Source organism: Hemicordylus capensis, chromosome 4, assembly GCF_027244095.1.
Source record: "Hemicordylus capensis ecotype Gifberg chromosome 4, rHemCap1.1.pri, whole genome shotgun sequence".
Classification (NCBI taxonomy): domain Eukaryota; kingdom Metazoa; phylum Chordata; class Lepidosauria; order Squamata; family Cordylidae; genus Hemicordylus; species Hemicordylus capensis.
The window spans coordinates 254,452,980-254,476,305 of NC_069660.1; the positions used below are offsets into that span (position 1 = coordinate 254,452,980).

Here is a 23,326-nt window from a genome sequence, read left to right on the forward strand (position 1 = left end):
TTGCTAAGAGTTGTCACCGATTCCTATGTTGGTACTTGATCAATCAATCAATCGGTTGTTGCCAAACACTGGTCATTTAGGTTGAAAGACAATGAGTTGGGCTACTGGCTTCCCCCAGCCTAAGCCATAGACTGAATGAGTTCAATAACCTGCTGAATGAATCCTTCATTTCTCCCTTCATCCAGTTGGTGTGAACACTGTGGCAGGGATGAATTTTCTTCCTCATACCTAAATCTCACTGGCTTTCCCCCCTTGCTGGGAACTTAGTAGAAGACTGAGAGTAGCAAGGAGAGGAGAGACTTTCTAGGAGTACTATTTCAACCTGAGTGTGAAAATATTAAAGGCTGGAAGGTCCTAACTTTAAGTTGCAGTGATTGACTGTAATTAAATTAGAACAGCACACATCACGTTTACAAATCTGATGTTTGCATGTGTTAATTATTACATAATTTTAATTATACTGTAATAATTCTGATTCTAAAATTAATTTCATCATGTGGAACAAGTTTGAATAAATTTATGGAATAGTGATGTGCACGGACTGGTTTGCAGGCCGTTTTAAAGGCCTGCAAACCCGTTTGCTGGGTGGGGGGTGGTTTGTGGTTTGATGCTGGGGGTGGCTCTTTAAGGGCGGGGAGGGTGCACTTACCCCTCATGCCCCATTTACCCCACCACTTTTCCCTTGGCTGTGCTCCTTTTTTGAAGAGCATTTGGGGTGGCAGCATACCTCCCTGCTGCTTCAGAATTTGCGATTGCGTGTGCGCACAGCACACACGTGTCACGTGTGTGCATTGTGTGCATACATATGTCAGACTTGTGGGTGTGCCGTACGCACACAACGTAGCGCAATTGCACATTCTCAAGTCTTTTACCGAGGAATGGGGGAAGGGGCAGCAGGGAGGTATGCTGCCTCCCCAAATGCTTTTCAAAAAAGTAGCACCGGTGGGGGAAAAGCAGCAGGACGGGTAAGTGCACCCTCTCCCGCCCTTAAAGAGCCTCCCCACCTGGCTGCAAACCGGAATGCTGTGGTTCTGTGCACACAACTATTATGGGAAACATTGCTCACCGTCTCACAGATAAATTTGAACTTATTTTTACTGCTGATCTTCTGTTATTTCTGCCATTACATGTTCAAACATTTTTGTAATCATGACAGCTAAATATTCTTTAAAAATAAAATCTTGGATTACTTGTCCTGTAGAAAAAACCTGCCTGTATGTGAATATTCTTAATAATTATAATAATATGTTGCCTAACATTGTTTACACTAGTATAAGCTTGTACATGTGACTCTACATGGAATTAGGCATTTCAACATATATAGAGCTGTTGCTTCTCTTCTCCTCCTAGTAACATCTAATAAAGCACAACATGTGCATGTGAAATCATTATGCTTTCAATTTTTCCATTTCTGCCATTGAGAGTTATACCTTGCATTAATGTCAAAGGTTTGATGATTTGATGTCTACTTCACATGTAACTGCAGTGGTGTGATTACTGCTGAAAACCACTTTTGTATAGTACATCCTCACACTGTTCCTGGGAACATACAAATTGTTTACCACTTTGTTCCATTTCTGTTGAATGGAATATTCACAAGGCCCTATCACACCTCCCATGGGAAACACTGATGTTGGCATAGGAACATTCTGTGGTGGACAACTCATATCTTTCAAGCAGCAGCACAGAGCCTCTACTGTGCCAAAGCATTTTTGGTGGCAACCATGTATGTATGAATGAACTAGGATTTAGATTTGAATTCCCCCCCCCTCAAATAATTCAACCCCCACCCCCCAATTTTCTGGGAAACATACCCGTGGAGATTTGAACCAGCAACCTCTTGCTTGCTAGGCAAGTCGTTTCCCCACACTTCTGATAAAATAAGATAAAGGTAAAGTGTGCTGTCAAGTCAATTTCGACTCCTGATGCCCACAGAGCCCTGTGGTTTTCTTTGGTAGAATACAGGAGGGGTTTCATTGCCTCCTCTCATGCAGTATGAGATGATGCCTTTCAGCATCTTCCTATATCACTGCTGCCCAATATAGTACCAGCGGGGATTCGAACCAGCAACCTTCTGCTTGTTAGTCAAGCATTTCCCTGCTGCACCACTGATAAAATACCACCAGTGAATTGTGGCCACAAACAGCAGTCTGTATGAGGCTTAGGTTCTCTAGTTGTATCCCAAATTTCTCTGCTCTAGTGAGCAGTGGATTAATGCCATAGTTGAGAACCAATACATCACAATATATGCATATTGTACAATATGTATGATAAATTACAATACATGTAATTTATCAAGATGAGGAAAATATGCATCTGCTATTATATTGACTACCTCAATATTTCATTAAACTTAGGAGAGAACAGGCACATTTGCATGTACTAATTTGAACACAGGTGTGCAACATCACTTGGCAATTCTCTGCTACTAGCAAAAGAGACTTGGTTCTCTGATGTGTCAATTTGAAAGTGATCTTGTAGTGATCAGCCTCTGATCAGTCCCTCCTCTCCCCTAAAGAGTTAACCAGAAGTGCACCCTGTCCTGACTGACAGGCTGGTGAACTCCAGGGCACAGCTAATGAGCACACCAAGTGGGTGGGACCTAGAGAGCCATGAGGAGGAAGAGAAGAGTTGCTTTTTTAGGAAGAAGCTAGGCGGGAGGTGATAGAAGTACAGGCAGAAAGGCTTAATGAGGAGCAATGGAGTTTTGCTCCCTTATAGTCAAAAGCTAGCCTGGATATTTCTCTCATGGAAGGACCTCTGCAGATCCTTGAGAGACAGGATTGCAGGAAACTTGATTCTCATCAGATGGTGGGTGAGTTTTCAAGGAAAAGGGGATTCAGCCTAGAGAACAGTTTGTTAGTCAGATTTTGCGTTAGAAACTTTTATTTCTTTTGTGTGCTTTGAAAATCCCTGATACTGTTCATCAAAGGTGCTTTTGTATTTTCCTACATCCATGTTCTTTGCAACTGAGTAACCACGGTTTTTCAAGTGTGCCGCCCCAACATCATCTGGGGAGCTTTTTGAAGTATTCTTGTAACCTACTGAGTATTTATTTTACCTATACCTAAAAGCTGAGAGCCTCAGACCGAAGCAGTCTGTAGCATTTGAATAAAGTTTTTTTCCCCTTTTTGTTGTTTGCATTTTATTTTTATTTTATTTTATTTATTCAGTTTCTATACTGCCCTTCCAAAAATGGCTCAGGGCGGTTTACACAGAGAAATATCAAATAAATAAGATGGATCCCTGTCCCCAAAGGGCTCACAATCTAAAAAGAAACATAAGATAGACACCAGCAATGGTCACTGGAAGTAGTGTGCTGGGGATGGATAGGGCCAGTTACTCTCCCCCTGCTAAATAAAGAGAATCACCACATTAAAAAGTGCCTCTTTGCCCAGTTAGGAGGGAACCTCTAACTGGGCCTCTCTGAGTGGACTTTTAACACAGGAAAGGAGGAGGTGAGAAGGGTTAGGGTTAGGGTGCAACATGCCTCATACATTCAGCAATTACCAGTTTTCTCACCATTTGTAAGCTTGCACATGGAAGGTTTTTGCATACTTTTCCAGAAGCGAAAGAAAGAGAGTTTCCCCTGGGATTTATACCCAAGACCAAGGGGTGGTTAAACTCTGTTGATAATTGGGTGGTGGCGGCAGCCTAGATCCTAACAAGATTACAGGAAAGCTTTGGGAGAAGCCTTTGCTTGGAAAGCATAGTGGGGATGTTTCAGCATTTTTCTTCCCTTCGTGTTGGCTTGCTCCAAGACAAAGGCTGGTTATCCACTACAGATCTGCTTATCAGTTTCTAATAAAGAATCCGTTCACATTTGCTTATGAAGAGGTGGGTCTTGGTATGCTGGTAACCTGGAATCAGTTTCCAAATCCTGTTTCGACAGTCTATGCCTCTCTTCTTGTATTTCTAATACCTATTTCCTCTCCTGACCTAGCCACATGTTCGTCTTACCATATTTCACCATGCAGCCTTCGTATCTCAGATTGTCTTACTGACTGATCAAGAGATTACTGGGATGTTTGTCCTGTAAATTTTCTTTGGGTGGGAGGGTGGGGGATAGCCATTCTCTGCTGAAGAAGCTGTGACTGGAGATATTTGTATCAGCAAGGGTTAGAGATAGCAGCTCTGGCCAAACTGTCTGCTGGATAAGGTATTCCTGGACACACAAAATGGGTTCTTCTCAAATTGAAACCAACCAAATTGGATGAATCCTCAAAATACAAGGTGCCAGAAAATAATAATATGCTCTGACCTTTCTCTTACTAGGATGGCACTTGTTCTATAATCCTCTTCATTCAGCTTCAGTCATCTAGACCAGGGTTTCTCAACGTGTGAGTCCCCAGATGTTATTGAACTTCAGCTCCCATAATCCCCAGCCCCAGTGGCCTTTGGTTGGGAATTATGGGAGTTGAAGTCAAATTACATCTGAGGACCCCACACGTTGAGAATCCCTGATCTAGACTGCTGCATGCCTTGTTCAGTAATTTTGACATGAATTTCAATTCTTCTTCTTTTTTTATGATTAAGGTTGTGTGGAGCCATTACACAGCTAAAATTATTATAAAGAACACTACAGTTGAGAAATTGTCATGAAGTTGCATCCATGTGATTAACCCTCTGGAAGGTCTGTGGATATTCATTTGGTCATATATATACTATGACCAAATGTATTGTGATTATATCACAATTATGATGTGATATTATAATTCACATGATAATGTACGACCAAATGCATATCCACAGACCTTTCAGAGGGTTAATCACATGGATGCAGAAAATCAAATACATTGTTGCCTTGAAATGTGCACAAAAATGCACCTAGTATAGATTGTTGTTGCCCTGTTGGTTTTGGAATGCTGAGTAATGAAATGAAGACCAATCAGGTACCATACATTATATGCTATCTGTAGGGTGCTGGGAAATCTTAAAATGCTTTCATCTTTTTTTTTTTTTAATGAAAATCCTGAGAAGACCTGCATACAACATGTAAAGAAAATTCTCTCAATTACTAGTTGTAGTACTTGGTACTTAGCAATGCTATCTGTCTAGGGGTTTAATTTCTTGTTTCTGTTAGGCTTAGAATTGTTTTACTAATGAACAATGCAAATGTCCCTACTTAAAGACAACTGGAATAGCTGCCATAATTTGTTACTGACTTGCTAGGAAAATTAGTGACCTTTTATATATGCAGACATGCTTTGGGTGCCATTATCTGAACCTTTGGCAGAGCTACAAAGAAAGTGTGTGCCTTGTTATGATAAATGGGGAGTGAAATTCTCATCATTGTCTTAATTGGTCATAACCATGGAGTTTCTGTATAAGTGAGCTTCATAATTTTCTACCCACCCACCCTCCAGGTAACAAATAGGAGGAACTAATTAAAAACCCTGGATAGCCGGATCAAGAAAATAAGTGCAGTAACATGGCTTAAATATAGTTAAGCAATGTTTCAACCTGTTTTATTATGTTAATACTATGCTACTTAGTTAATACATGAGGACATGCCTGCACCTCTTCTCAACATATGCCTGTTTGAACAATCTGGGCATCCAGAGTCTTATGACTACCCCTAAAGACAAGTCATATACAGATGTGTTAGAAGAGTTGCTTTATTCATAAATATTACAAGGCTATATACTTACCCATAACTTTTACATAGACATAATTTTTTGTCTAGAAAAATATGAAGCAGCTATTTTGTCAGCTGCTTTTGAAAATCACTAATATATTTTCAGTATATGGAATTATTATTGACAAAAGGTTCTGTTTGCATTAGACAGCAAATAAAAATATAATTTCCTCTTTTAGAAATTGAACACTGGCTGACATACTGTGTAGGAAGCCAGAGAGTTGCAGGTGCTGTTGTGAGGCACTTGAAAGCGCATCCATGTTGCTTGTGGAGGTGGGATTGTTCCATGCCTACTAAGCATTGCGTAAGTGCAGATGCGAAGCTACTCCCATAATTCCCAATGGGAGTAGCATCCCAACTGCTTTTATGCAATGCTTAGTAGGCATGGAGCAGCCCTACCTCTGCAGCAGCGCTGGTGTGCTTTCGAGTGCCTTGCAGCAGCGCGTGCACCTCTTTCTTGGATCTGTGATTTCTTGCATGGTATGTGAGCCACTGTTTTCCAGTACAGTGGAAAACCTAATTCCCCTAAGGAGGCAGAAGTATCCTTTAGCTGGTATGAGAGGTGTGGCAAAGTATAGAAAGTTACGTGGCCCTCTGACAGCACCGTGTACCTATCTGAATGTATATGGATAAAACAAGTAGAGAGATCACAGAGAGACGGGGAAGACCTGAGTAGTTCCTGACTAGATGGATGTCAGATTTCCATTACTGAAGGTGTGTGGATGAAGGCTTGGCAGAGACTTGGCAGAAAAGTGTTTTTGAGAACCTAGACAAAATTATAGCACATCATTTTTGAAATGCTGTTATGAAAACTGGCAGACAATGGCTGGGTATCTGTTGTAAATAGAATAAAAGTTGTATGCCTGTTGTTTGGAATGTGGTGTTAAAACGTGTTTGGGTTTTTTAACTACACCAAAAAGAGTTCTGTGTAACATATGGTGGGGCATTGCTCTCAAAAGGTTTTAGAACAAATAATTCACCACTCAGAAAGTAATAATATATATGATGACTTCAGACCTCTCAATAACCATATAGCCCACACCTGTAACACAGACTCTGCAAACGTTTCCCAATTATTCCTCTTAATGAACTGGATAATGTAGTATCTGTTCCTTTTAAAAGAACAGGTACTACACTATCCAGAAAGGAAGGGAGTTGTCTGCTGTGTCTTACTGTGCAAAATCAGTGGAGCAGAGGGGGACATATTAAGGTTGTTACTAGAAATAGAGAGAGCTGCTTTTTCTGGTGCTCCCAGTAAAAATCAGGCTTTGCTATTTGCTGGGAGCTCACTCTGTGACTTTGTTTTGTGATTGCTTTTAAAACTGTATATAAAAACATTTAAATTGTTAGTGGGGGAAAAATATTTTGAAAGCCTGCCAAAATGAAATATGTATAAATGTGAATAAATGTGAAACAGATTTTCACTTGAGATTATATACTTGCTTATTCATCTGCAAATTTATTTTTTTTACAAGGAAGTGAACATGATACCATGATTCTGTTTTTCAGGCAAAAACTTCTCCTGGATGAAAATGTTCCTGTTATCATTAATACTTATTTCAGCCAAAAGGTCATTTTTAAAGAAACAACAGAGATGGATAGGCCACATTTTCAAGAGCCATTGCTTACTAAAAGAAACATATCTTTGGCCCAGATACTAAGTTTATCCGATGTAAAAAATAATCCGTGTCAAGCATCTGAAGTTAATCAGGTAAGATTTTTTAAAAACAGTTTTAACACTTTATAACAGATGATCAGATGTTTGGAAACAAACAGGGGCGGAGCTAGCAGTGTCGCAACGTGTTCAGTGAACATGAGCCCATGGGTGCTCTGGGGCCCTTGGAGCCCTGGTTCCATGCTCTGGCCTTGTGAGTCGCTGCCACCAACCCCTTCCTCCGTCTGCTACAGTGCTGGGGGCAGAGGAACTAAACCTCACACCTGGCATGTATAATGTCAGCTGGGAAATGGTGGCGGGTGTGCACGTGCCATTTCCCAGCTGGCTTTCACACACGAGTGCTCCATTTAGTACCTCTGCTGCCAGCGCCATGAAAGCTGGAGGTGGTGGCAGAGAAGAGGCAGAGGAGGAGGTTAGTGGGCACTGCTAGGGGAGGTGCTCCAAAAATTGGTGTGTGTGTGGAGGGGTGCAGGGCTTTGATCATCATTCTGAGGATTCTGAGATTCTGAGGAGACCTGGTTTTGTGGTAGCAAGCATCTCGTCCCCTTACCTAAGCAGGATCTGCCCTGGTTGCATATGAATGGGAGACTAGAAGTGTGAGCACTGTAAGATATTCCCCTCAGGGGATGAAGCTGCTCTGGGAAGAGCAGAAAGTTTCAAGTTCCCTCCCTGGCTTCTCCAAGATAGGGCTGAGAGAGATTCCTGCCTGCAACCTTGGAGAAGCCGCTGTCAGTCTGTGAAGACAGGACTGAGCTAGATAGACCAATGGTCTGACTCAGTAGAAGGCAGCTTCCTATGTTCCTATGACCTTCACTGACCTCATTATGCTACTGAACAGAAAGGATGGTGTGCTCTCTGTAGCTGTTTAAGTATAAATAATATTTGATGCTGAATAATATCAATATACTTTAAAGCAAGACTTTCCCACATGTCGAAACATTGATGTGAGCATTTATTGTAGCCTCACTGTTGTTCTGAATAGTATTGCTGTTGCAGTGTCAGCAGCACCTTATCCATAGCTCAGCTTCTTAAATTTACACATTGTCTAATGGAAGAACTGCATGTTGCAAGAAACAAGAAGCTGCCACCGAAAACTCCAGCCCCATGGTTCTCCCTTCCTCCTTATCTCCAACAGCTAATACAGCTTACCTCTTTCTTATCTGACATCAGTGTTCTGAGCATTTAGTACAAGGCCTCTGTGTTGCTGTGCTGAGTCAAACCACTCTGTATTGCCTACACAGACTGGCACCAGCTTTCCACCATTTCAGGCAGGGGTCTTTCTCTGTCATATCTGGAAAGGTCAGGGATTGAACTTGGAACCATCTAAATAGCAAGCCTTATACTCTGAGCTTTGGCACTTCCCCCATTAAAAGCAGGATGGATGCAGAAAACCTCATCTGCTGACATATACAGCTTGAACAGAAGAAGAATGGAGAACATAGCACTTTTTCCTTACCAAGTATAGCTTTGTTAAAGATACATGCTTAACTTTTTTGCCTCATCTTTTGAGTGCTCTGATATATTTACCATTGCAGTCTCTTTATAACAAGCAAACATAACACATTTTATGAAAGACTAATTATATGTGAATATATGTTGCTGGTTGATGATCTTAATGTGACTGTCTTCTGAGTGGTTCATTGGATCTAGAGTTTGAAATAGAATTGCATCCTAGCAGTATGGTTTCCTCCTAGTTGTAGTGGGACTTCAGAGAAAGTGGAACAAAACAGTACTTATTTGCTCACTGTAACCTTATGTTAGAATAATAGGCAGCAAAAGATTTGAAGAGCGAAACTGGAACAGGTTTTCTTGGCAGAAATGTGGCTTTTAGTTGACTAAACAATATTTCCCATTATCCAATAGTAACTATTTAAATGTACTGGCCAGTATCCAGACTAATGCTGTGGAAGCACTGCATATAAAGCACCTCTGCAGCATTCAGTAAGGGTCCTGCTACATGGGTGCTTGCATGAAGGGAGAGATTTTTGCCGAGCTCTCCTTTCCCCGGAAGCACACTTTAATACACAAAATATGTCTCCTGAAGGCAATGCAGCCCTCAGGAATATATTTTTGCATGTTAAATAATAATAATTCCTTTATTTCTTTTAGTTGGTATTCCTTTAGTTAGATAGGCGACTAAAGTGCAAGTGGATGAGAACTCGGTTCGAATGTGACAGGATACAGAATGTGACCCATTTGCAGACTTATGTGATGGTGGTGTTTGCAGCAAAAAAGAGATTTCGATCTGTGCGCATTGCGACTGCAGGTTCACACTCAGAGCTATCCTGAGTTGTGAGGAGTTTAGTCTCTGCTCCTTCTACTTCAAATCAGTCCCTGGGGTCATTCTGCTGCGATGTTTTTAATGGGTTCTTTGCAAACAAGATCTCCTGTATTCAGGCCAACTTGGACTCCACGATTTCTGCAAGGTCTATAGAGGAGGTGTCCAGCGATCCCTCTTGCAGTATTAGATTGGATCAGTTTCAATCTGTGACTCATGAGGATGTGGACAAGCTGCTTGGGGCAGTGCGGCATAGCACCTGTTCTCTGGATCCTTGCCCGACTTGGCTGCTTCTGTCTAGCAGGGAGATTGTTGGTGGCCTAGTTAATATCATAAGTGTATCGCTGAGGGAGGGTAGGGTGCCTCCTTGTCTGAAGGAGGCAATGGTTAGACCACTCCTTAAGAAGCCTTCCCTGGACCCCTTAGCGATGGATAGTTACAGGCCAATCTCCAATCTCCCTTGGTTGGGCAAGGTGATTGAGAGGGTGGTGGCCGACCAGCTCCATGCAGTCTTGGGGGAAACTGATTATCTAGACCCATTTCAAACTGGCTTTAGAGCTGGCTATAGGGTTGAGACAGCCTTGGTCGGGCTAATGGATGACCTTTACCGGGGAATCGACAGAGGGAGTGTGACCCTGCTGGTTCTTCTGGCTCTCTCAGCGACGTTCAATACCATCAACCATAGTATCCTTCTGGATCGCCTGGGGGAGCTGGGGATAGAGGGCACTGCTTTGCAGTGGTTCCACTCCTATCTCTCGGGTAGATTCCAGATGGTGGAGCTTGATGACAGTTGCTCCTGAAAATGGGAGATGTTATATGAAGTCCCCCAGGGCTCCATTCTGTCACCAATGCTTTTCAATAATTACATGAAACCGCTGGGTGAGGTCATCAGGAGATATGGTGTTGGGTGTTATCAGTATGCTGATGACACCCAAATCTACTTCTGCTTTTCATCTTCAGGAAATGGCACTCATTCTCTAAATGCCTGCCTATGGGCAGTAATGGGCTGGATGAGGGATAACAAATTAAAGCTAAATCCAAGCAAGACGGAGGTGTTCATTGTGGGGGCTCAGAATCTGAGGGGTGTGTTAGATCTTCCTGCACTGGATGGGGTTACACTCCCCCAGAAGGAACAGGTACACATCTTGGGAGTACTCCTGGACCCAGGCCTCACCCTGGTATCTCAGGTGGAGGCCATGGCCAGGAGTGCTTTCTATCAGCTCCTCCTGATTCGACAGCTGCGCCCATTCCTTGAAGAGGATAACCTCAAAACAGTGGTGCATCAGCTGGTAAGCACCCGGCTTGACTATTGCAGTGCACTCTATGGGGGGCTGCCTTTGTACATAGTTCGGAAACTTCAGTTAGTTCAGAATGCAGCAGCCAGATTGGTCTCTGGGGCAACCCGGAGAGAACATATTATGCCTGTTTTGAAACAGTTACACTGGCTGCCGATATGTTTCCGGGCAGAATACAAAGTGGTGGTTATTACCTTTAAAGCCCTGAACGGCTTGGTTCCGAGTTACCTTAGAGAGCGCCTTCTTCGGTGCGATCCCCACCGCACATTAAGGTCATCTGAGGAGGTTACTACCGGTTACCACTGGTAATACCTCCAGCTACCACCGGTTCATCTGGTGGCTACTCAGAGTTGGGCCTTCTTGTTGCTCCTAGGCTGTGGAATGCACTCCTGGCAGAAATCCATAATTTGAGATCATTGCTGTCCTTCAGGAGAGCCCTTAATACCTATCTATTTGGCCTGGCCTTCCTGGGTTTTTTAATGATGGAAAAAAGGTTTTAAATTGTTTTAAATTGCTGCCCTGATTTTCCAGGGTTTTTTTTAGCTGTTTGGATTATTTAATTGGTTTTATTCTGTTTTTATAGTTTGATTTTAATTGTTAACTTGTTTTAATTGTTTTTACCATGTTGTAAACTGCCCTGAGCCATTTTGGAAGGGCGGTATATTAATCTAATAAATAAATAAATAGATCTAGGCAGGGCCCCAAACTTCCTCATCAGCAAAGACTAAGATACTCTGCAGTTCCTAATCACAGGATAGCCTTCACACTGATCCTATGTAGTGCCCTCCCCTCCCCTCCCCTCCCCTCAGCCATGCTTAAAGGCAGATAAGGAAGACCCCACCCTCGGAATGCTGTTGTGCCCTCCCCTTCCTTCAGCCGTGCTAGAAGGCAGATATAGAACCCACCTTCAGAATGCCTGTGCCCCTGTGTCTCTGGGAAAGTTGAAACAACGGCACACTGCCCATTCTACAGAGATATTCACACCACTCTCATCCTCTTGCTATAACTCAAGCTCCCAGGTCACACAAACCAATATTACACCTTTTTGCTCCTTTCTGACTCCAATCCTGCTATCATGTACAGTGTTGCTAAATGTCTAAATGTCTGCGTGTCAGTGTGCAAAATCCATCAGGTCCTGACAGACAGCAAGGACTAAGCAGACTGGACACAGCACTCAACCCCACAACCCAGTTTTAGCTCACTTATTAGCATTTTATAACCAATATTTTATAGTTTTATAGTTTCATAGCTCTGCTTGGAAAGACCTTGGGCCTTTTTGAGCCCTTGGTACTCAGGCTCTAGGAACATAACCCTCTTTTATGATCTTTTTACACCATTTCTATGTCTTCTGTGTCATTTTTTACACTTTTTATGCCTTTTATAGGCAACTATGTATAAATTTCTAAACTATAGGTTATGCTTTACATATAATTTGGAAGTAACCCTACTTTTCTCTTCCAGGAGTACGAAGGCTAGTTGCTGTATCTGGGCTTGCACTTCCTCTTCGTGGGAAGACAGGATATATGTTTAACCTTACCAGGAGTAGCTCCCTGCCTTCGCAGACTGGTTCCTCCTTTTGCCCAGAAGCAGAATTTTGGCAGAGCTCCATAGAGCCCTATGTTCTTTTATTTAGAATGGTGGTTCTTTTCTGGGTGTTTAGCCTTCTGGATGTTTAGCCTCCCATTTCAAATTGCCTAGCTAGGGATTTGAAATAGGACAGTGCCAGGGAAAGGATTGTTGGGTGCACCAGTAGCTTGAGGAGCCAAGTCTTGGCCCTGAGTAGAATCCTGGGCTCTAGCAACAACAAGAACTTGTTCTGTTACACTCACACATATAGATTGCTATAAAGAGTCCATAGCTTTCCTCTGTGTTGAACTGGGTGCTCATGGCTCTGATTTGTCCTCCAAGCTGAGCTTTTAGATAAAATTCTTCTGGAGATGTTTTCTCTTAAGGCAGCCTTCACTTCTGCTTGGGTCATCTGAGCTTGGTGTATTGTCTGCTCATTAGGATTTGTATATTTTTCATAAAGATTAATAGGGAGCTCAGGCCTAATCCTGCTCTTACAGTATGACAAAGATCAATTCTCTGTTTCATAGGTCTCAGGAATTGGTGTTGCCTAAATTTCGCCTCACGATCTAGCCTAGGAAAAAGTTGCAAACTGGATGTCAGCAGGGTCTTTGGCTTTATGGAAAGGATATCTGATATTAACCAGATGGAGGTTATTTTCATGTTCTTCAAACCATCTACCATGGGCAGAACGTTGACCAGAGCTACTTTTCCTAGATAGCTTAAGAATACCATTATTTTGGTTTACAATGCAGTGGGGAAAGTGTCACTATTGGGAATTACCATTCATTCTGTAAAAAGGACAACTACCACTGTAGCATTCTGTAGTAGATCTCCTTTGGAAGAAATCTGCATAGCTGCAAGCTGGACATCTGTTCACATGTTCATCAAACATTATAAAGTGGGTTTTCTGTCTTCAGTAGATACTGCTTTTTGAATCAATAGCATCTACAGAACATGAAAATAACCTCCATCTTGTTAATATCAGCTATCCTTTCCATAAAGTCTGAAGTCTTTCCATAAAGACCCTTCTGTAGATGCTATTGATTCCTTTGCAGTGGGTCAGGCATAATCTACAGACCTCCTCAGAGGAGAAGATTGCTTTTCTACATCTAGAATGTGTAAACTAGCCTCTGCGCTCCTATGATAAAAAGAGAGATTCTTTCACTTCCATCCTTTGAGGAGTACAGTTTATTCATCCATTATTAAATGTTTTGGCTGGTCCTCACTCGCACCTACATGTTAGAAAGGTAGGCAGGCCGACATAGGGATGTCTTCTCTCTGCCTCATCTGTTCTTTTGGTTACAGATTCTTACTTTTATGTGGCTGTGGTTCTACCTTTTTCTGTTAACATGTTTGTTCCTAATGGGGGAGATTGTTTCCTGCTTGGCCGGTTCTGGTCTGGGAAGGCCAGGTGATCCTCTCCCTGATGAGGTCAAAGATTGATTCTGCTTTCCAGTCAAGAGCTGGTGAAACTTGTATGTTAAGACTCACTCCTGTACTCATTTCAGGAGAAAATTTACTCAGTGTAAACTCCTCTTCTTCTAGAACAGGAATTTGCACTTACTGGCATGATGATGAAAATTACTCAAAGTAGTCTCATTGAAACAAAAAGGACAAGTTAGGCATATTGGTCTAGCATCCTTTTAATTTCAGTGAGACTACATTGACTAATTTTTCTTATGTCATCCACTGAATAAAATATAATTTCTCATTTTTCTATGTGTTTTTTATCTTTGTTTTTGCCAGTTTTCCTATCCTGATATGAAGACTTCCAAGGCTGCACATTCTCATAGCAACAATGACCCCAAACTATTCCCCTTTGCAATTACTTTCCTGAGTGACTCTCTTCTTGATGTTGTGGAGACACAAGGAACAGCCAGAGGAAGAGGAATGCAGGTTCGAGTAGTTGTTCAGAGAGTCTATTATCTCCCTGCTAAAGAAGTCAGATGTCGTCTTCAAGAAAACAACCTTGCCCCAAATACAGCACCATTTTTAAACTCAGACCTCCCAAATGTTAGGTGAGTAGTCGAAATTGGCCCAATATTATTTGTAGCATTCAGAGAAGCAGCAAGGTTAAGGAGGTGAAGTAAGCTGAACTTGCTGATTAAGAATCTTATTTTTTCCTAAAGAATGATCTTGTTCTCTTGTTGAAAATGGGATGCTACTTCAAGAATTAGTTGAAAATAGTAGAGCAGGACATACCTAATTTGACTATGACTAATTTGTGCATTCAGATCTATTATTTACTTTCATTCTAGCAAACCTAGCGATGCCAAAATATAGTTGATGGGTTCTTTTTGAAATCATACCTTGGTGAAAAAGATATCCATCAATCAGGATCAAATAGGCTGTGCAACCTGACCCAACCAATCTTTTAAAATCTTGGATGGCTTACTTTACAATGCTGGGCATTAGTACTGTTGAGATGCTAATATAGAATTGCCAGTCTCATAATGTTGCCTGTGCTATTCTCAAATTCCCATTATCTTCTGAAATACTTGTGTAAGTCACAATCTCATTAATTTTCTAGATGTTTTCCTTATTCGCTTTTCCTTTGGGGTGGATCAATGTTGGTGGCATTGACTTTTTTTGTAGGTAGTAAACAGACTGAAAGTACTCAGCTTGCCCAAGGTCTCTCTATGAGGCTTCAGCCCCAGCCCCAAATCCTTTCTTCTATCTATTATTTACAAAAGCAGTGTGATGTTTATTCCAAGGTTGTGTAGGTGCTGCGATCCATTTTCTCGCTCTCATCTCCTCCTATCCTATTGTCAGATAGCAATAGATTTAAATATCTGTTTACCAAGAGAAATTGAGAGGCATTTCAAAAGTGCTTTGAAAGAAGAAAACCATTGGTCCCTGCAAGTTGTAGTTGGACTGTCCAGCCAAAAGATATATTTGATTAAAAATATTGGTAAGGCAATATAGATTACTTGTGTCTTATTAATGGTCATCCTAGTTTATGAGGGATTTATCATTTATTTCATTGTTGTACTACTGTGTTCTTAGCATCTGATGGTACATAATTTGGGTTTTTTAGTATTTGTTTGTTGTGAGTGAGCAGGTTGAATTCAGGAAAAAAATGGCCAGGGTTTACTGTTTGTTTAAAAGGTGAATGAAGTAAGCAAGTTTTTATTTGTTTTTGTTTTAATAACCTGAAGGCTCAGGGAAGGTTCTAACATTTGTAAACCAAACCACAAAATAAGTATAGTTTACAAACCATAACAATATTTAAGATAAATCTGCAGAATATTAACGCTCTTGGGATTAGAGAGCCCAATAAGCAGGTGCAGTTCTTTAAAAAGAAAAGAAAAACCATGTCCGTTTATGTTCTCTGTTCCCTACTTCTTTTCTTCCTGTTTTGTAAATGAGTAAACAAATGTTCCTGTTTGTTAGTTTTGGTAATTGGGCCTCATCTGCTTTCTGAGTAAAGGTAAAGTGGTGCCGTTGAGTTGGTCTCGACTCCTGACAACCCCAGAGCCATGTGGTTTTATTTGGTGGAATACAGGAGGGGGCTACTGTGGCCATTTCCCATGCAGTATGAAATGATGCCTTTCTGCATCTTCCTGTATCGCTGCTGCCCAATATAGGTGTTTCCTATAGTCTGGGAAACATATCAGCAGGAATTTGAACCAGCAACCTCTTGCTCTCTAGGCAAGTTACTTCCCTGCTGCACTATTAGGTGCCTTCAACCTGTCTAAAGCTGAATTCCTATGCATGGTTACTCAGGAGTTACTTGAACTCAGTTATTTGCACAGTTATTGAACTTACTGGGGCTTACTGCCAAGTCAACATGCATAGAATTGGTCAGTGAAATTTTATTACTATAATTTCCTGAAAGATAGTCGTTGTCAATTTGTGGGGTGGGGGTGGGTGGGCAAACATATAACTATCCTTTTCATTTCATAAAACTGCCTTTATGGAGTACAGGTAGTAGAGTATAAGAATTATAAGGGATCAGGGATAGCTTCTAGTGCAAACCCTTCCTTAGTGCAGGAAACACCTACAGCAGGGGTAGGCGACCTTGACTCTCCAGATTATGGCAGTTGTAGTTCAACAACAGTTGGAGAGGCAAAGTTGCCCATCTCTGGCCTAGAACATCCCTGAGAGATGGCCATCCAGCCTCTGTTTGAAAACCTCTAATGAAGGAGAGGCCATCACCAAACAGTTCCACTCTCGAATAGTTCTTACAGTTAGGACATTTCCCCTAATGTCTCACTACCTTGTAATTTCTGCATCCTTGTGACCAACCCATTGATTCTAGTTCTTTCCTCAGGAGCAACAGAAAATAAGTTTACTCCTTCTATGAGACAGTCAGCTCCCGTTATCTCTCCTTAGACGGCTAGTGTATCTCTCCTTAGTCTTTTTTTCTGCATGTTAAATGAACCCAGCTCCTGCAACTGTTCCTCATAGGACTTCTTTTCCAGACCCCTCACCAGCTTTGTTGCCTAGAACTGGACACACAGTATTCCAAGTGAGCTCTGACCTGTGCAGAATAAAATGGGCCTTCTCGTGATCTGGAAACTATGCCTCTGTTAATGCAGCCAAAGATTGCATTAGCTTTTAAAGCACATCTGGCAGCACAGATGCAGAGTGCACCTCTTTCAGAACAGTGTCAGGCTGCATCTAGTCATGCAGGATCGGTGTCATGTGTTGAATAGGTAGCTACACACGCAGAGAGAGAGAGAGAGAGAGAGCACCCACGTTATAGTAGCTTCCCTCCTTTAAAGACCCCTTATCAGATACTGTGTACAAAAACAGAGTACTCCCTTTGCTTTTCTAGAGCAAGAAATTAGAAAACAGACACATGCTGGCCACTGCAATGGCTGGCTTTCGAGCCCAGTTAAAATGTGTGGGCCCCCACTTTTCAGTTAGGCCAAGTAACCCAGGCTCTTTCCATGGTAAATTTCTTAAAAACTGGGTTCTCTCTGGCCTGATTTATCTTGCTGGGTATTAGGATCATCCATATTATGTTATTTTTCAGGATTAACACAAAGTTGCAGCCTGCTTTTAATCCCATGTTTTGTGTTTCAGTCCACTTGTGGCAGCCAGTGACATAAAATTGTGCTTTGGTGTTTGGTTGTTTTTTGTTTGAGGCCTGCAAGATGTAGGTAATGGGAAATATATACATGTTTAATTTGACTTATGCAATATAAATCATTTTAGTGGGAATGATTGTGCTCCAGCAATTTTTAATGAGTTTTTACATAGCATTTATACTTGTGCAATGCTAAATAGACTGCATCTTATTTACCTGATTCAGATCTGAATTATTCATAAGCTTTGTTATTTTTGCTCTTTCTGTGCTGAACTTCTTTGCATCCACTCTCATTTATTGTAACACAAACACTATTACATTTATCTTGAGATTGTCATCTGAGTAAAGATAATGGGTCCCATGCTATTGCTAACATTTCAAGGTAGGTAAATTGGACTGAGGTCACTTGTATTTACCCTAAGGAAAACCCAAGCCTGAATTATGCAAGACTTTATTTTAAATTAGTGTTTATTGTGGTTGAAGAAGGATGAGAGAAAAAGGACATTTGTGGAAAATTGATGTTCACAGATGTTAGCATCTGTCAAACCCCTGCTTTCTTTTGTGGGCAACTTTTCATTCTGTTTACAGCATACCATTCATTTTTTCAACTAAATGTTTCTAAACAAAACATTCAAAAACATGATTTTTAAGAATATTGTTAATACTTCTGGGATGCATTTTTTCCAAGTGCAAGATAAACAGGAAGCAGGCAACTGAATTGTGCTTCATTGAACTCAATACGGCAGAAACTTTTCAGTGTCTTGTAAATGAAGCATAGCTTTTTTTAGTATTCTCATAAGGATGTCTAATTGCTCTTTGGAAGCCTTTACATATTTATTGGTTTGAGCAAAATATATCCATAGCTGGTTGAAGTGCAGTGATCTCCTTGTATTTTGAATCTTCATTCTAAGGAATAGTTAGGGGAAGAATCAATAAACCACAGGCAGGAAACATGGGAAACTATCCCTCAATTATTTATGTCAATTGTTCCCTTTATATGTCTTCCTTTTGGAAGCTCAGAGAGGCTTATGTGGGGCTTTCACTCCTAGAATTATTATTTTTTAAACCACACACACACAAACCCACCTACTTCCCACTTAGGATTTAGGAGCCAATTAGCCAACAGAAATATGGGCCACTGTTTCTAGGGTCAGGAGGAGTCTGTATTTAGCTTGAGCCAGCTTCAGTTCTTTCTTCCTTCCAAGAGCTTCAGTGGCATAGGGAGTATGCCTGATCCATAGCGCACCTGGTTCAAGCCTTATGCTGCCTCACAGAGAGAGACCTCTTGTGAAGGAAGGTAGAGTAACTGGAGAAAGGGAGTTGCTAGAAATAAACGTTCATTCGTTGTCCTGATATGTTGGGTGCTGACTGGGGGAAGAAAGCTGTAATGGCCTCACTTGTTTCAACTTCAAGCACATCATGTTTCATGTCAAGGTGCTAAAATAAAAGTGCAATGGTGGCACTTTAACTACATATGCAAACTATTACTCTCCAGTTAGTTTTATAGATGATTGACACTTGCCAAAACCTATGATTGTTTTGATGTCTGTTAAACCATACAGCTCATATGCCAAGTTTTTTTAAAAAGTAAAATGTTCTGTACTGGACTATGAAAATCAAAGGTCCAGTTGACCCAAACTGATTCACTGTTCTTTATTCATCTATATGGTCATTATGCTCAAGTTCGCATTAATATACATGCTTGAATGATAATGGGATGCACTCTATGTTATTGAGCTGCATTATTGAGGGCTGGTATAGTGTAGTTGCTAGAAGTAGACTATTGTTATTTTGATATTTTTGATTATGTTGTAGTGATTGTTTTGATTTTATATGTTAGCCATAGTGAAAGATGGATTACAAATTTAAAAGTAAATATATGTGAAGGTGCTATATACATGTTCTATGTGAATAGTATTCCTTGTTTTCTTTCTGCAGTAAACGCAGAAAGCAAACTTGTGGAACATGTAAGAAGATGTATCATTGCTTTCTTATGGGTTATCTAGTAGTATAAAGAGTTCATGACAGTCAGCTTATAAAGGTATCTTTCCAGCTCTAGAATGTATAATACTAGTTATTAGTCAGTAGTTTCAACAAGGGAGTAGTAATTTTCTAGCACCTGTTGTACGTCAAGTATTACTCCAAGATGGCCCACATAAAAAGTATGGAATTTCCCCTTCTCTTTGACCTTTTTTTCAAACTTGTTTGAACTTTGTGCTGAAAGTTAAAATCCAAGTAGGTCTGCTGTATAGCCTTACCTCTTGCCAAATACTTAACTTCAGTTCTGGTCTGGTTAGTGAGTTGTACTATAATAATGTTGGAGCAGCTCTTTAAAGCTGTTGTAAAATCTGTGCAGTGAGGCTAGAAAGAAAAGAGCCGTAGGCATTTCAGTAAAATGTTGATGGATGTGTTGTGTGTGCAGTTCAGATAAATAGATATAGGTTTGTATGTGGAGAATTGTATTAATGTATCCAAACTTTGTAAAACCACCACATATCCATGCATGATGGGGGTGGGACACTTTCTTTAAGGTACATTGGAGGGATAGAGCAAAAAAACAGTGTTCGGTGTTCAGATTAGTGTACATGATCTGAAGATACTTTTGTAGACTGACCCATTGGAGGACTCCTAAAATGAGCATCACCAAAATCAAAATCCATCAGAACAAATTGGAAAGCCCATTATGTCCAAATACATGGTTCATCAGAATATTTGTGACAGAAAAAGACAAACAAATCATTCAACTGCCTTATTCTGCATAGGACCTAACTTATTTTTACAATCAAAACAGATCAAGGCTTAGGTTTCTTTCCTAGTGGAATTTTTATTAGGTTATATGAAAGCCCAGCTTTTATTTTTGATTACCTTGCATTCTTTCATGTCTTGCAGCAACAAGATAAGATATTTTAGAATATATTTTGGTCCACCACTGAAATACACTCATGGGGGTTACTAATTTGGGACATTTTAATGGGTGTGTATTCAGAGCTCAAAACAAAATTTTTGAGGGCATGGGGTGACGTTGCATTGATAAACTAAGCAGTGTCTGGATGTTAGATTTCATTCATACTCAATGTGAGTCTCTCTGAGTTCCTTGAAAGAAGAGCAAATTGAGAGAAATATTTGGCAAGTATATGCAAGTGTTTGTGCAACAGTAGTCTGCTGTCTTGCCATGGAGTTAATAAGTATCTGTGATGTGATATACCATTCCTTGGGTAGTCCAGTGTTCAGTTGTATGAAAGTAAACTAAGAAGTGGGTCAGTGGAAAGTCTGGTAGAAGTAGCATTGGGTTCTACATTTCTCAGATTTTGGGTTCTAATAGGTTCTGAGTTTAATGAACTGCTGCTACTACTTCTGCTATGTATATTTTATCACTCTTCAACAAACGTTCTCAAAGCAGTTTACACAGAAAAAATAAATACTAAAAAAACTATGATTCTCTGTCCCAAAATGGCTCACAATCTAAAAAGAAACATAAGGTAGACACTATAACAATCACTAGAGGGATGCTCTACTGGGTTAGCATATGGACAGTTGCTCTCACCCTAGTAAATACAGTATAAGATAATCATCACTTCAAAAAGTACCTCTTTGCTCAGTAAACAGGGGTAACTGAGCGCTGAACTGTGTGTTAAGTAATAGAGTCCTTTATGTGAGCATCCCATTTTTTATTTCATAACCTTTTAAAATGCTGTGACAATTATATTTATAAGTAGCCGACCTGCACAGAGCATCTGTGCGCTCTTTGGGGTGAGCTGTTCCCCCCCCATCCTGTCCCACTCTCTCTTGCCCCCTCCCTCATGCCCCCCTTTCCCCCTCCCTCATGCCCCTCCCCCCTGCTCCACTCTCGCCACAGGCTGCCTCGCTCGCTTCCCCGCCCCCGTGCCCTCTCGCCGGCTCTCCTCCTCTCGCCTTGCCTGTGTCTGGACATCCCGCCACTGCCTCTTGCTCCCAGTGGCCAGGGCGGGCTGCCTATATATATATATAGAGAGAGAGAGAGAGAGAGTGAATATGTCAACATCATGGTTCAGCCATAATACTTGCTGGGTGACTCTGGGCCAGTCACTTCTCTCTCAGCCTACTTCACAGGGTTGTTGTGAGGAGAAACGTAAGTATGTAGTACAGCGCTCTGGGCTCCCTGGCGGAAGAGCGGGATATAAATGTAAAAATAATAATAATCCCCAACAATATTCATGTTCAGTCAGTATTGAGTCATTTTTGACTTGTTAATAGGCCAAGGTTTTGATCCATTTAAGTAAAATCCATATTTGCATATGCACAGCAAATTAATTTGGTCAGTGTCCTATTCAGCAATTTCCCCTACTGAATTCCAACTTTAACGTATACAAGACTTGGAAAGATCTGCTTAAATGGGAAACTGCGGGGCAGGGAAATACCACAATCTTCGTTTGCAGCAGCACTCTAGATTACAGGTAGTACAAATATTAGGCTCCCATTTCACCCCAAAACTGGGAATGTCAGTTTTAAACAGCTGAAGCATCTTGAAGAATAAAATGTTCAGGAACAGCAGTTTGACTTCTGTAATTTGGTACCAAATATTAATAAGTTTCACTTGCACGTAAAGCTCTAAAATAAAATATTCAGGACTGCAAAAAATTGTTTTCCAGCTACTAATAGTTTAGTCTTTCAGCTATTAATACCTTACTATAGAGCTGAAGGACCTGATTCCCCATTCCTTTTCCTTGTCTTACTCTAGTAATGTCTCAGTGGAGGGAATCATTTAGGTGGGGCAAATAACCCAGTTATTTCTCAGGTGAATGGCACTCTTTGGGAAGCAATGAAGAACAACATCTGCACTGGAAAACAACAATCCCACATTATTCAAAATGGATAAAAAATGCCTGGCTAGCAGTAGTCCCTCTAAGGTGTGCGTGCGTGCACACTCAAATGTTTTTTGGTGTCCGCTCACTTAATTTTAGATCCCACTCAGGTTAAATCAGGAAGGCCCCATTCTGAATACATGTGCTCGCACACTGCCTTGATACTGCCGCCCAGAACAAAATTCATTCCAAACATGGATGAAAAAAATTAGAGAGAACACTCCTTGCTATCATTATCACATGAGCATTCAGAAGGATCCAGGAGCACTCGCCTGATTTTTAAGAGGGAGCACAATCCCATCCAAAACATGGCTCAGGTCAGTAGAAGTCCCAGCCAAGTCAGGGGCTTAGGGGCAATGGAGCAAGGGGGGATAAGAGTCCCTAGGTCTCCTGTGTCTGGGGAGGCCTCCAAGCCACCCCCCTTGTCCCTCCCACAGGCATTGTTCCCTCTAAGGCATGCACACATGCACACGTTTTTAAAAAATGTCCGCTCAGTTAATTTTAGATCCTGCTCAGGTTGAATCAGGAAGGCCCCATTCTGAATGCATGTGTGCACACACTGCCTTGATACTTCCGCCGACAACAAACCTCATTCCGCACACAGATGAAAAAAGTTAGAGAGAACACTTCCTCCAAGGCACCTTCTTGCTCCCTGTCCCTGAGGCAGGAGCTGGATGCGAGAGAGACACAGACCTCAAATAGCTCCAAGGTAGGGATGTGCATGAAATGGATTTTTCAAAATGTTTTGTCGAAACAGCAGTCACACTGGTTGTTTCAGTGAAACAAAACTTGAAACATTTTGAGTGTTTCGGCCATAGGGAACAATGGAGAAACCCGAAACACCCTATTGTTCCCCATGAGTAGCTCCCAGGGACAGCAAAGTGAGTTTTGTGGTAGGGCATGTAGGGTGCTACCTACCACACAACCAACATAAGAAATGGGAAAGCAGGTAATTTTAAACAAATTTTTAACCTTTCCTCAAAACTCCTGTAGGA

At 41.2% G+C, this 23,326-nt stretch overlaps 1 protein-coding gene across 2 annotated transcripts in view; it reads left to right on the top strand.

Annotated features, from left to right (window-relative positions):
* The window catches only part of SPIDR (scaffold protein involved in DNA repair), a 253,771-nt gene that overhangs the window by 158,673 nt on the left and 71,772 nt on the right, over positions 1 to 23,326 (top strand). For both annotated transcript variants that reach the window (XM_053249054.1, XM_053249053.1), the window contains exons 9-10: positions 7,148 to 7,349; positions 14,202 to 14,473. In XM_053249054.1, the coding sequence (XP_053105029.1) occupies positions 7,148 to 7,349; positions 14,202 to 14,473 (474 nt within the window). The remainder of the gene's footprint in view (positions 1 to 7,147; positions 7,350 to 14,201; positions 14,474 to 23,326) is intronic.